General features: G+C 56.5%; 1 protein-coding gene across 1 annotated transcript; it reads right to left on the bottom strand.

The window, feature by feature from the left end:
- Nucleotides 1–1,858: 1,858 nt before the first annotated feature.
- TOR4A (torsin family 4 member A) lies at nt 1,859–9,284 on the bottom strand. Its single transcript, XM_057378350.1, has 2 exons — nt 9,012–9,284; nt 1,859–5,081 (listed from the first exon to the last, which is right to left on the bottom strand). Exon 2 carries the CDS (start codon nt 5,040–5,042, stop codon nt 3,078–3,080), a length of 1,965 nt encoding a protein of 654 aa, XP_057234333.1. The 5' UTR covers nt 5,043–5,081; nt 9,012–9,284; the 3' UTR covers nt 1,859–3,077.
- Between the last annotated feature and the right edge of the window lie 5,432 nt (nt 9,285–14,716).

Below are 14,716 nucleotides of genomic sequence, written 5' to 3'. Positions count from 1 at the left end.
AGCCCGTCACCCTCCCCATCCTGGAACGTGCGTTTGCTCACTCCCACCCTCCTCCAGCACCTTCCTTCAGACCTTTCCTCCGATTTATGATTTCCATCCCGAGCCTGGCTTCTGCAGTGCTTGGGTGCCTCTCAGCKCCCCTTCCTCTCCAGATTCCATGAGCAGACAAACCGAGTCTGTCTCAGTGTCTGACCCTGTTCTCCCACCATTTATGGAATATTTCGTTTCTCCACGTCTGGAAAACTCCTTCCAGCTCACCTCAGTAACTGTAATTGCTATTCTCTGAATATTCTGTCAGAGGAAATTAGATTACACACCTACAACTTCTCTCAAAAAACGTCGGATGCCATTTGTCTTGTCTCCTCAGGATGCTCACAGGTTACATATTCATTCCTGAATTTGGCTGTGCCTCCTCTTCCTTCCCAAGCAGAGGGGGTGATCATCCTCCCTCCACCTTTCCAAGACTCACCCCATCACTGCACGGTCTCAAAAGCCATGGCAGACCTTCCCTCTGACCCCTGGGGAGAATCACAGCCCCAATTTTCCTGGGCTGTCGTCACCCTTTTCTCCTCTGCTGCAGCTCTGATCTTCCCCACCATCACTGGGGTCAAAACTTACTTTCCTGGTGGCGCCTCACCCGTTTGGTGATGAGCACAGGAGTTGGAAAGAGCAATAAATCCCTTGTAGGGCCTGGCAGCAGCTTTTCCTTGCCCTGAGCACAAGGAGCTGTCGCTGGTGTGTGGGTGGATGGGACCACTGCCCCCTGCACCCCCTGCCAGCGGTGCCTTCATGTGAATCTCTCTGCAATCTCTGTTCAGGTGTCCTGGGCCAACCCCACGGATCCTCTGTGGGCCTTGGACAGCCAGAGGCACCAGAGAGGGGACAGAATCCTGCTGGATGGGCACAGAGCAGTGGGAGCAGCCCCAGCAGCACTCGGGTAGCCCAGGGGAAGCCCAGCAGGACTGGGGTGGTGCTGTTCTGTGTCACAGAGCTCTGCTCTGGTGTCYTCACACCGTGCAGGGAGATCCCAGGATCCGTGTGGGATGGGCTCCTGGGACACTCAGGTGAGGCTGTTACAGCAAGGATGAATTCTCACTGCAGGTGAGTGACTCCAGTCAGGAGGCTGCTGGAGGTGACACCGCTGCTCCTCCGAGGTCTCCCCGTGCTGGGAATGCGGTTCCTGTCCCGCAGGAATGGAGGCACAGGGGGCCCTGTGCTGCTGCACCCAGGGGTGCTGAGCTGCTGAGGGTGAGCCCCGAGCCACCAGCACAGCTCCTGGTGGGCACAGAGCTGTGGGCTGATGCCTCAGTGCACCCCAGGTTTGGGAAGGGCTGGGAGCCCTGATTTAGGGGTGCGCATACAAGCTCAGCTCCACTCCAAGTCCCCCTCCCCTTTTCACAGGGTGATAGGTGGTGTGGAGAACCCCAGGGACCCCTGGTACAACCATGGGTGGGTATTTATAAACAAAAGAAATGGTTGAAACATTCAGAACCAACACCTGCCCCTCTCCCACTGGGAATCCTGGCCCCTGAGTTGTTTCTCACCCAGGATATAAGCATCCCAAATGTCTGAGCAGTAAAGTCTCTCCAAACTGTGGAGACCAGCTCCCATAGGTTGGGTTTTGAGGACACTTTGAATTCAGGAGGTGGCTCAGATGGAGGAGCCATACAGTTGGGGTTGGGCTCACCAGGAGCACACCTGGAGCAGCTGCACCCACCCTGCATCAAGGGGCTCTGCAAAAACCACCCCACAAAGCTGCAGCCTTGCTCCAAAGCCAAGGCACCGAGAAGAACAGGCACAGCAGTGCAGCCACACGGCTCCAGAAGGGAAATTTGGGACGAAATCCACATTTCAGTCAAATGAAAGAAATGYACTTTGAATTATTTTATTCAGGATTGTTTGGGTTTATTCCTGAYAGTAGCTCTGGAAGCAGGAGTGTGTGACAGAGTCTTTGGAGATCAAACATCAGAAAGAGGAGAATGAAACCTGCAGTGCAAACATCCAGCTACAAACAGGGTTTATTGTCTGGGAATTCACAGCAACTTCTAGAAACCTTGTACAAAACCACAACCTGAAAGAACAATGTCCCAAATACCTGCTGGGTTTGCAGGTCAGACTCAAAGCTTGGCTCTGTGCTCTTCCCCAGCTGCTCCCAAGCCACCTCTCACCTGGGACTCCATGGAAAGAGCCTCTCCTTGGCCTCCAGACTGGGAACAAGCCCAGGATTCCCACTCCATCAGCCCAAACTGCCTTTTTCCAGTGTGTGCTGCTTAAGACACATCAGCTGCTACTTTGGGCTTTCTAGATAATGACTGACCACGGTGAYGTGTCCCAAGGGGCAAAAAGCAGAAGAGCTCTGAGGATGAGGTGCCACCAGCAGACCTGAAACAATCCTGAGGTTATTTCTGCACCATCTGGCGCAGCTGAGCAGTCTCTAAGTTGAGTGAAAACGCACCTGCAGGGCAGAAATCTCACTGCAGGTGCCAAAGGTGAGTCAGGGATGAGCTCAGAGGAGCAGCAGCTCAGGAACAGGTCCAAGAAGTGTTCTCTGGAGGAGGGGGGCATGTAGGAGCTGGAGAAGGCAGAGCTCTGATTGCCTGCACGTTTTGGGGAGCAGGAGGCACAAATTGTCCCAGTGCCAGGTCTCTGCTCTGCACACAGCAGCAGGACCAAGAACAGCAAAGGACAGGTGACTGTGAGCCTGGAAGGAGTGAGATACAGGAGGTGACATTTTCTGCAGGGGCCCAGGGGTTGTTTCACCCTCCTGTTTGTATGCTGCAGCTTTTGATGCCATCTCACAACTCCTCAGCGACAAGAATCCCAAATGGGAATGTGAGRAACAAAGTATCTTGCAATTATCAGGAGCTGGCTCAGGCTTCCTTGCACTCCTTATTCAAGGAAAATCTGAAAAAGTGAAGTCTCTGGAGGAGTGCAGACCAGGCTGCCATCCCTCTACCTAGACCAGGGCAGAGGCAGTGCAGGGCTGAGAAAAGGCACTTTGAGCACTGCCTGCTGTAACAAACTCCTCGTGAGCACAGAACCTTGCAACCCCAGGGCTCGGTCTCTGCACTAAATCACTACAGGAGGTTGACTTTGGCCACAACCTGCTTGCAGCCCATCCTGGAGTACTGCTTGTCCCCTGTAGTGTAGTAACTGAGCTGATTGGCCAAATTCTCAATGTGCTTCTGGTCGGGGTAGAGCCCTTCCCTCCTCATCTGCTCCAGGAAGCAGTTGATGACGTGAGACTTCTCCAGGAGAATGAAGGGGATGATGTCTGCAGCCTTCCACAGAGGGTGGACGCTGGCCAGGACTGGCTGGATGGTGCTCAGCAGCTCCTCAGCTCCCCTCTGCTGATACAGGAGCTCAGTGGATGCGTTCTGGATAACGAACTTGGTGATTTCAGCACCTCCCAGGTTGCTAATTAAAATGTAGATGGCRTTGAGGAACTCGTTGGTTTGATTGGGTTCGAAGAATCGGCTGAGGGTGTCCAGCAGGACAGGGGACATGAGTTCAACCTCATCCAGGATAAACAGTGGGGTCTTCTCCTCGATCTCAGCCCTTGTAACCATGTCAGAAATCTTCTGGGACAGGTCTATCTCACAGGTGAGGGGATCCACGCCGCTGGGGCAGTGATGCATCACAAAGTACTGCAGCACAAAGTCATTGTCCATGACGGAACGGAAATGTTTGGCCAGCAGCCAGCCCACGTGGCTCTTCCCAACCCCTGCTGGGCCATTCAGAGAGATCACCAGAGGCTTGTTGTGGATGTGGGTGGCCAGGTAGTCTTTCAGCAATTCCACAATGCTTTCCACAGCGACTTTCTGCCCGAAAACTTCCCGGTGCATGGTTTTCTCCAAACCGTCCAGGTCGTATTTTTGGAGGTTATCATCCAGGTTCTCTATGGCATTGAGAATCTGGAAGAAGATGATGGCGATGAGCAAGAGGAGGCAGCGCTTGGCCTTGCTTTTCTCCTCTGCTGGGAGGTATTTTTTGGTCTTATCTGGGTAGAGGACCATCCTGGATTTCCTTCGGCTTTTTTTCCGCCTGGACTTTTTCACCGAGTAATGTTCCACAGATGTGTCAAAGGTGAAGTACTGGGAGCTCTCAAAGCCAGACTGATTAAAGAAKGACATGGAAGGGTTGTACAGGGCAGTTCTGCTCAGGGACAGCTGCCTTTGGAGCAGCCTGGTGTGGACAAACTCAGCAGGTTTCTCCCGAGGGAGCTCTAAGTGCAGGCGGCTCTTCTTSAGCCCCTGGTAGCGCCGGCGCAGGCGGACGATGGCCCGCAGGGGAGAGGAAATGGAAGTTATTTTCTTGGAAGCAGCAGGGATTACAGCATCTGGCACTTCCTCCACATCACTCTCGGAGCAAGACGCCTCTTCTTTTGCATCACAGAGCATTTCCCCTTCCCCATCGCTATCGGAGATGGGAATCTCCTGTTCCTCATCACTGCCAGTGCCAGGGATCTCCTCTTCCCCATCACTATCAGTGACAGGAATCTCCTGTTCCCCACCACTGCCAGTGCCAGGGATCTCCTCTTCCCAATTGCTGCCAGTGCTGGGAATGTCCTCTTCCCTGTCACTGCCACTGCCAGGGATCTCCCCTCTCCCATCACTGCCAGTGCCAGGAATCTTCCCTTCCCCATCACTGTCAGTTCTGAGAATATCCTCTTTCCCATCAATGCCAGTTCTGGAAATCTCTCCTTCCCCACCACTGCCAATGGCAGGAATCCTCCCTTCCTCATCACTGCCAGAGGCAGGAATCTTCCCTTCCCCATGGCTCCCAGTGCCAGGGATCTCCCCTTCCCCGTCACTGCCAGTACCCAGCGTCTCTCCTTCCATGCTGCCCTCAGTGAAGACAATTCTGGGGTCACAAGCAGCCCCTTCCTTTGTGCTCATCTCAGCACAGGGCACCTCTCCTGCATCCTTCTCTGCTCCACATGTGTCTCCTGTGGGATTGCTCTCCAYGCAGGACATCTTCACTCCCAGATCCCTGAGGACRCTTTTTCCATCCACCTYGGAGCAGGGCAGCTCYTCATCCATCTCRTCTGGTTCTTAGAGCCCATTCACATCATCTTCTTTCTAAAAAAGAAAAGGACTGAGTAAAATCAACCATCCTAACATCAGGAAGCAACCAGGGACAGCAGAATTCCAATGGGCAGAAACAGCAGCAACCAGCAATGGCAGGRTGGCAGAGACCTTCAGACCTGAGCTGTCTGGGAGACAGGCCACATGTGCAAAACTACAAATGAAATTGGGTGTTAATTAATTCAAATTGATGTGTAACRCAAACCCAACCCAGCCTTCAGATGCAGAAGGGAAGGTCAGAGCYGGCTGGCGCCAAAGSTGGAAGTTCTGCTGTGAGCAGGAGSCAGGACAGCCGGACAGACTGGCCAGACCCTCAACCAGAGCTGTCCATCCTCTTTCCCTACACCTGCCAAACTTCAGGAAGGCACAGAGCCCCACCCCTGTGCCAGCACATGCACTCAGGCACGTCCACACCCTGTGGGAGCAGCCGCTGCCCACCCACGGACACCTCGGGCCATGCCAGAACGCGCTGGGGGAGCYGCGGTGGCCGCGGTGGCATCTCCGGGGCTGGGAGGATTTTCCTGGCTGTGCCCGTGGGTGTGCTGGGCAGGGGCTGAGGGGAGAGCTGCCCCTGGGTGGGGAGGGCTCGGAGGGGCTGCAGAGGAACAGCGTGACTGTGGCTGAGGGGGAGGACCCAGCCCTGTCACCCCATGGCCATTCCCTGCCYCCCACACCCCTGGGCAGGCRGGGGGGACACAGGGGCTGCCACATGAGACTGGAGCAGGAAAAGCTCAGGGACACGGCCATCCTGGGATGAGAGAACCATCTGAACTGACAAACCTCCACTTGAAAATGAGGAGGAGGAGAGGCCACGCTGCAGCAGAGGGATGTGATGAGAGGCACGGACACAGCAAGGAAGGCCCTGGGAACACACAGTTCTGCGGGGTTGGATGGAGCCCCACGGCCCAGGACCCCACACACCACCATCTCCATGTGTTGCCACCCCAAGGGTGCCTCTGACCCTGCCTGGCACGCAGCTGGTGCTGGCAGAACCTGTGCCATGGTGGAAGGGCATTTTCCTGACCCCTCTGAGCCACAGCAGTGCTGACACAAGGGACAGTTTGCTGCTATGACACTCTCAGCCCCAGCGAGGAAAACACTCTACAAATACACTCCAACGATAYTTATTTTTCAAYGTTTGACAGTAAAAGTTTARCACARTGTGAAGGAWGAACTCCTCTATCACCTACAACCTGTGCTTTAACTTCACAGAACCCAAACTACACCATTCAACATTTCAYAGAAGGAAATGCCAGATGCCAGAGCAGGGCACCGGCACGGGCAGCGGAAGGAAAAGCCGCTTTCATCAGCCACCCTTAAAAAATGAACACTGGGCCTTGCCAAAAGCACCACGGCTCTGGAGAGAACAAGGAGGTCTGGAAGTTGGTTATTAACTCGCTGCAGCTCAGCAGGAAACCACCAACCTGCAGCAAGTCACGCTCTGGGAAGGTTTTACTTCCCTTGTGCAGAGTGGCACCAGCACCCCCCGAGCCCCAGGGCACCCCGGGGGCTGTGCAGGAGCCACGGGCACTGAGAACCTCTCCCTCTGCCTCCTCACCTCACCCTGCACCTTTCCTGGCCCCTCCAAAATGCAGAGCTTCACTCTCACTCCGTGCACAAGGTGATTTTGGGACCGTGTGCCGGCAGTAGCACTCATTGCTGTGCCTGCCACTGCTGTGCAGTAATTAACACCCAGTGCTAATTGCTGACCTGATTCCTGACCCAAAGTTCAGGCTTTGGTGTGCAAAAGCAAAACCAGCCAGACGAGATCCCACAAGGAGGCCTTGAAGTGGCACCAGGAAGGATGGCTGGATGCCACCATCAGCCGGGATGCCACCCAAGGGATGCCACTGGGGCTCCTGAGCTGTCCCCATGCCACCCTGGAGTCACACCCCTGCTCCCCTCCACCCTGCATCACCTCACTCACCGTGCCTGAAGGTCCCCAAAGGGACAAGTGTCCCCAAAGCCATGGGGGAGCAGCCCCTGCAGCTCAGAGCAGCACAGACCAGGGACATCCCAGAGCTCAGCCAGGGCTCACACAGCCCTCCAGACCCTGAGACACTGCCCCACAAACACAGGGTGAAAATTCCTCAGCCCCAAACCCATGCAGGAGGAGACGGGGTTGGTTAAATACCAGCAGGGAGGCGACGGAAATTTACAGGAAAAGTTTCAGAGAGCAGAAGGATGACAGAATCATGGAATTGTTTTGGTTGGATGGACCTTCAAAGTCCATCTCATTCCAAACCCCTGCTGTGGGCAGGACACCTTCCACTGGACGAGGCTGCTCCAAGCTCCATTCAGCCTGGCCTGGAATGTTTCCAGGGATGGGGCAGCCACTCTGGGCAACCCATGSCAGGGCCTCACCATCCTCATTCTAAGAAACTTCCTTATATCTTCTCTAAATCCACTCTCTTTTAGTTTAGTTTTAGTCTCTCCCCCCCTTGTCCTGTCATAACAGAACCTGCTACAAACTTTATCTTTTTCATGGGCTCCCTCCAAGTCCTGGGAGGCTKCTGGACACCCTGAACAGTCCCCAGGGATGCTGCCAGCCCACAGCTGGGTGCTGCTCCAGCTGAAGCAYACAAGGATTTGGCTCCTCACAGTCCAGAGCTAGCTGTCCCACTGCCATGTCCATGCAGAGAGCCCAAAGCCCCTCCAGGGCCCGTGGGGAATGTGAGGATTGAGGGCTCATCAGCTGGGGGATGCTCAAGGTGCCCTTTCCCAAAAGCCCAACTGGCAGGGGATGCCCAACCCTCCAGATGAGCTGAGCAAGGCAGGGTGGAAGGACAGAACCCCATCCTAAGCAAGGAATCTGTCGAGTCATGAATATAATAACCCTGTTAACGCCGTGACTCAGGCCCTAATATCTGCTGGTATTTACACGGGACTGGAAGTTCCTAAGAGCAGCCCCTGCACATTCAGTGTTGGGTCAGGGTCAGGCACTTTCGGCAGCTTATTTTAATAATTGGTGGAAATGACAGAAAAGARAGGCCAGGAATTGGTTCTGCAGCATCCCAGGGCTCGTGTAAACACTGTTAATCGCTGCTCTGTGCCGATCCTGGAAAACGCGGGGAAGCCTGCACTTGGAAATACTCTTGGGAAGCCTCCAGCTTTCTTGCTTCAGCCCTTGCAGTGTTTGCATTCGTGTATCACCCCGTGGCTGCTCCAAAACAAGGTTTCCACAACAGAGGAGCCTGTGTGGGCAGCCGGAGCAGCGTGGGAGAGGGGAGCGGGATGGAGACAGCCCTGGGCGGGCGGTGAAAGCCCCGGGTGGCCCAAGAGGCAGCGGGGAACCGTGTCCCTGGCTAAAGGACCCCCGGGTGGGGAGCTGCAGCCCAGCCTCAGCCTCTCGGGATGGGCAAACCGCTGGGAGAAGGGAACAGCTGGGAAATCCCAGAGGAGATTGATATCCCCCCAGCCCCAGCTGGGAGTCAAACCGGTGGGAGCTGCAGATAAAGGGGTCAGRGGCTGCGAGCCGAGCTCAGGGATGCCGGCAGAGGCCAGCACAGCCCCGGCATCCCGAACTGCRGCTGCCCGGGGGCCCCGTCTGGGAACAAACCGAGCGACGTGGTTCGAYTGACGGCCGGAGCTCGGGGGCTGCAGGCGCCCACCCTCCCCGAAAACACGGCACAGGGTGACAGCGGTGACAGCCAGCGAACCCCCCCCGACAGCCTGTTCGCCTCTAATGCCCACCAGCCCAGCCCCAAGTTTTGCCAAGCCCCAGAGCCAAGCACGGCAAGCGSAGGGGGAGAGGCTGAAGCATCCAAAAGCATCGGGAGCATCCCTGCAAAAGCCAGGCGGCCTTCGGCAGAGAGAAGCCACAGGGGACGAGCAGGAGGCGGTGGCCAGGCTGGAGCTGGAGGCTGCCGAAGTGACCCCTGAGGGATGGGGACAGGATGGGGGAGCCGATGGCAGAGCAGTTACCCGCAGTGTCCCCTCGGGGCCGGTCACCGGCGCTTCCCTTCGCCCGCCGAGCGCAGCCTCCGGCCTCGGACGGGCCGGCAGCTCCTCTGTCCCCACTCTCATCCGTACAGAAAGCGGCCCCGGAGAGGAAATGGTGAGGAGGAGTGGCCCTGGGCGGCACTTCCTTCTCGCCGTGCCATGGGATGGCCGCTGCCGGCCGCTTCCCCGTCCCCGGCCGCTGCCGTCACGGCGGCACCGTGCGAGCGAGCACGGCCGGGGCAGCGGGGTGAGCTCATCGCGGCCCCGAGAGCCCGCAGCCCGGGCTAAACATCCCCACCCTGCGGGCTGCCCCTGGTTAGTCATTAGCCCGGAACCGTCAGCAGAAAGGTCAGAGAGATGACGCTGCCAAAAGGGGTTAATGGGGCTGACGCGGTGCTTGGGTGCTTCCCCTTGCCGACAGGGGAACCRCGGAGAAAACACAGTGAGTCTGGGGGAAAAGCGTGAGTCCGCGAAAAAAAAAAGTGAGTCTGGAAAAAAAATAGCAAGTCCGGAGTRGCTGGTTTGTGTGACCGTGGGCTGATCCCTGATGCTCCGCGCCGCTCCTGCTGCACTGCCCCGGCCATCCCAAAGCTCCCGGACCCTTCGCGGCTCTGCCCCTGCAGCACAGGGACAYGGGGACATGRGGACAGCCAGCTCAGGCTGCACGGTGGCCGTGGGACCAAATTCTGGTGTGAGCACCAGAACTCCCCGGGGAAAACCCCTCCATCCATTCGGAGCATTCCGAGGAGGAAGCGGCGGGGTTTCCACACCCAGCAGTGCAGAAGTTCAGCACGGCGGCTCCTCCTCACCTGCACTCACCTTTCTTTCATCCCTGATGAACGCCCTGGCACCTCTCATCTCTCACTTGCGCTTGCACCATCTAGCCAAGGTTTTTTTCCCCCATTGGGTAAAACCAGAGAAGCTCAAAGTGATCTCTCGCTGGTATTTCAAGCTCCTGTTTTTTGACAACCCTCGGCTGGAGCCAGCACCCTGAGAGCCCAGCTGCACACCACCAAAAACAAGGGGAAAAACCCGAATTTGTGGGGGGGGTTTGGTACATCACAGAGCAGATCCCATCCCGCCAGTTCAGGGGAGGGGATTCTCTGAGCAAATCCCCCCAGCCCCGAGCCTGGACCCACAAAGTCTCCCCAGCCCCGTGCCAGGCAGCTGGATGTGCCTCTGCTGTGGCCAGGGGGATTTGCCTAACAAATCCTTGCAAATGYGGTGATTTCTGTGTCACAAAGGCGCAGTAGCTCAGCTAGAGCTGACACTCAGCAGCTGGGAGCTGCCCTCGGGGTCAGCAAGCCAGGCAGGACTGACCCAGTGCAAAGATCCCATCCAAACGAGTCTGGCAGGTGTTTTGGTAACAGCCACTGGAGAGATGCTCTTCTGGCTAATTCAGGGTTTTGAGAAGGAAGAGCTTCCCCCAAGCAGCACCGTTGGTAACCATTAAAAAAAACCCCAAAACACAGTGCCCCCCGAACTCTGAAAGATGGAAAATTAGACAATCAAGGAGAAGCCACCCCCCTCGAGGGCTCAAGAGCCCAGACAAAACTGTTTTGCTGCAACTGGGAAGGAGTCTGAGCCATTCCAGGACCCCACGGGCAGTGGGGGAGCGGGGGAAAGGCAGGAAAYCCCCAGAACACAGCAGGAAACCCAGGGAGGGTGGAAGATGCTCAGCCTGCCCTGGGAATGAGGGCTCTAAACCCCTCCCGAGCTGGGGGGCAGAAAGCACCCCTGGGGTGACGAGCTCCTGGTGACAGCGGGGACATGGGACTGATCTGCCTGGGACTCCCTGGTGGAGCTGGATGGCACAGGGGGATGAGGATCTGAGGGGCAGCTCGGCCACCACCAGCCTGTGCCTGACCAGGGGCACGCAGGTGACACAGGGCTGGGTCACCGTCCTGGTGTTGATGCCAGCTCCAAAATCACAGGTTCGGTCTGGAGTGGCTGCCAAAAAGTGCAGGGGAGCACCTGGGGAGGGCGGGGACATCGCTGGTACCAGGAGGTGTCTGTCCCTGTGGGGACAAGGACAGGACAATGGCAATCTGCCCCTGCTCGTGTTCCCAGCCAAAACATCCCCTTGTGCTGCCTCTGGTTCTGGTGTGAGGGCTGTGTYCCCCCTCCCCCGGGCCTTTGGGGTCCTCCAGCCCCAAACTGGGGGGGGAGACATTGGGGGGCACCTGCAGGCACAGAGGCGGTGTAACTGTGGGGGGCTGTACATGGGGGTCACTGCAGTGGGGTGGGGGCTGCATGGGGCAGTGCCATGGGGGGCAGCACATTGAGGGATGAGGGGGCTGTGCCTTGGGGGGCCATGGGGGAATCAGGGCAGTGCAATGGGGGGCTGTGCCATGGGAGGCCGTGGCTGTGCTTTGGGCAGTGAGTTGGGGTCTGTACAGCACTGGGGCTGTGTCCCTGTGGGGGGCACTGGGATCAGCTCTGTCCCCCCAGCCCTGTCCCCATATCCCTGTGGGTTCACTGGGATCAGCTCTGTCCCCCAGCCCTGTCCCCATGTCCCTGTGGGGGCACTGGGATCAGCTCTGTCCCCCAGCCTGTCCCCATGTCCCTGTGGGGTCACTGGATCAGCTCTGTCCCCCCAGCCCTGTCTCCCCATGTCCCTGTGGGGTCACTGGATCAGCTCTGTCCCCCAGCCCTGTCCCCATGTCCCTGTGGGTTCACTGGGATCAGCTCTGTCCCCCAGCCCTGTCCCCATGTCCCTGTGGGTTCACTGGGATCAGCTCTGTCCCCCAGCCCTGTCCCCATGTCCCTGTGGGTGTGGCCGGGGCGGGGCCCCCCTGTCCGGGCCCCACGGGGAGGAAACGGGCTCAGGGCCAGCTGGGGGCGAGCGGTGCCACGGCCCTTCCTGCGGCCACAGATGCAAATCCTGCACAAACACAGCCTCTCCCACCCGGAGAGAGGGCAGAGAACGTCCTGGGGCCAGGGGACAGTGACCCTGAGCCGAGGTTTGGGTCCCAATCTCTGACTGGTGCCCACTGGTTGGGGCACCCSTGGGTTTGGTACCCACCAGGAGGCACCTCTAGAGCTCACAGGGCACCAACTCATGTGACAATTTTAGGGTTTTTCCTCCACTTTTTGGCACAGTGCCTGTTTAGCCAGAACACTTGCAGGGCTGAGGAGCAGCAGCTGCATCCCAGACACAGGCAAACCCCACCCTGACAAACCAGGAGGTGAATGAACCACCCAGGCTCCCTCTGGGGAAGGTGTGGGGTGCTCAGAGCCCAGAACAGGTCCAGGGTGAACCCCAGGAGTTCCAGGATAGAGTGTGCCACACCTGCAGCACTGGCCTGGCCCAGAGAAATTCTGCAAAACAGAGAAAAGCTGGTAAAAAATAAATTAAAAGAAGAGGTTACAGGCTTGGAGCCATTGGGAAAATAGAAGTAAAGATGAGAAATATGGCCCAGGGAGGTAAAGCCTGGAGCGGGAAGGGAGCCCTGGATTAAATTGAGAGGCTGCAAGGGGAGTAGGGGAAATGGGGCTGGGGTGAGGACACAGAAACCCCCAAGGAGCCCCAAAGGAATCAAGGAACCTTGCAGCCAGCCTCTCCTGCAGCTCCAAAAAGGGAGGAATAAAAGAGTATCAAAATAATCTGATACATGGTGGACAGGGCCAGCAGCCCCTGGCAGGGGTGCAGAATCCAGCCSTGCAGGGTCATTCCCAGCCCCAAAAGTCCTTTTTCAAAGCATGGATTTGCCCTTTTGCAATGGCTACATCAGCTCAGGATTCGGCTGGTAGGTTTTTTTTTTTTCCCTTTTACATCACCCCCTTGGGTTGATCTGCCCTGAATTGCTGCTGCTGCTCCCTGGGGTCCCTCCTGAATCCTAAATCCAGTGTCAATTCATTCCCTGGATGCATTCCTGGGGCCATCAAGGCAGACCCCTCACTCTTCCCAATCTCACTCTTAGCAAACATTTCCAGCCTGTGTGAGCAGCTTTAACACATCCTAAATAACCCAAACAGTTTATCCTGGGCTGGGGAATGTCCCCCGCAGCAACGCCGCATCCTGCCTGGGTTATGGTGACCCTTCCAAACAGTTTATAAATAGACCAAGGTAAATGAGGGGAGTGCTCTGTGTGAGAGGATTTTTATCTAATTCCTCATTTTGAAGCTGTTCATGGGGTGGTGCATCAGATGACCACTCCTAAAACCCAAATTAAATCTGCTGCTTCTTTCTCCTCCTGCTGAGCTCCATCCCTACTTCATTAAAACAGTAAAACAGAGGTAAAAGCTAAAAAAAAAACAAACAAAAAAACTGGTTTGGAAGGTCATGGCCATGCCATGAGGCACCATCCAGACCGAGCAGGGTGGGCCAGGTGCGGGAGAGAGCAGGGACCAGCACTGCTGCTTCTGGAAAGCTGTGGGTTCAAACTGCTTTGGAAAACAGAAGTGATACATCTGGGAAAAAAAAAAATTGAAAATTTGGAAATAATATGGAAAACATGGAGAACAGAGAGTGCCTGCAGTGCTTTTCCTGCCACAAGAGTGTCCCACCCCAAGCACACCCACAGCCATTGAGATCACTGCGTTTCACCAGTGGTRACTGGAGAAAATCACTGCAACACCTCCCCAGGTGTTCACCAAGGGCTCTGGAAAGCAACCCCAAAGAACTGGGGCCATTCCCACACATCTCAGGAATAAAGAAGTGYCCAAGGCCMRGCTGGATGGAGCTTGGAGCACCCTGGGACAGTGGAAGGTGTYTCTGCCCGTGGCAGGGGGTGGAATGGGATGAGCTTTGAGGTCCCTTCCAAGCCAGGCTATTCTGAGTCGATGACTCTGATTTCATGTGCATTTTTGAGCTATAAATACATTTTTCTTTCTTTCCTCTGGACTGGGAGTGATTTGCAAAGGTGACAGCCCTGGGCCAGGGCCTGCCTTGGCCAGCAGACACAGCTCCAGCCTGAAGCAATGGGGCTGCASAGCAAATGGCACAGGGAACAGCACAAAGCCCTTTTTCCCCCCAGCTTCCTCTGTTCACTCTGAAAAAAAAATCCCATTTCCAGCTTGTTTCAATTAACTTTAAGACTTTTATATTCCATGAAAGCTGAAGCAGTCATTAAAYCAGAGTTTTTCCTGTTTTAACACTTTGAAACAACCACACTCGAGCTCAGCTGGTGGCCCTGGCTCCTCCACTTTGGGACCTCCCACGGGCAGAGAGGTGACTCCAGGTCCCCTCAGGGGKGGCATTGCTCATCCTCTGGCTCAGGATGGACAAACTCATCACACCCCATGGGTCAGCATGAGGGAGCTGAGAAAAGTCAGGCAGGAAAGGTGCTCACCTCGTGCCCTTCCAGGGCACGGCCATGGCTTTGGGAAGGGCTGGATGTGCCCCTTACCCCATCCCAGAGTCTGGGAGTGCTGCTGGGATGGGGTACAGGACACGGTCACCACCCCACACCCCAGCTCTGGGGGTGAGGAAGCACCACAGAGCAGTAAATCCACCTGCACAGCACGTAAAGAAATCAATGTTTTTGCATCCATAGGCAGATGCAGCCAAAGCCCTGAGTCACCCTGGCCACGTCCCTGACTCCACGGTGACAGGGACAGCCCTCTAACAGCTCTGCTCCACACCAGCAGCTCCTTTGATCCGCCCAGATCAAAAGCAGCCTTGTCCCCACCCCGGCGCGGCCGCAGCGCACCCGGACACTCCTTGGGACACTCCGTGGGATGGG

The sequence above is a fragment of the Malurus melanocephalus genome, unplaced genomic scaffold, assembly GCF_030028575.1.
Source record: "Malurus melanocephalus ecotype Western Australia unplaced genomic scaffold, MMel_1.1 scaffold_355, whole genome shotgun sequence".
In the NCBI taxonomy this organism is placed as follows: domain Eukaryota; kingdom Metazoa; phylum Chordata; class Aves; order Passeriformes; family Maluridae; genus Malurus; species Malurus melanocephalus.
The sequence above is the reverse complement of the archived record's forward strand: the minus strand, read 5'-3'. Positions and strand labels throughout refer to the sequence as shown.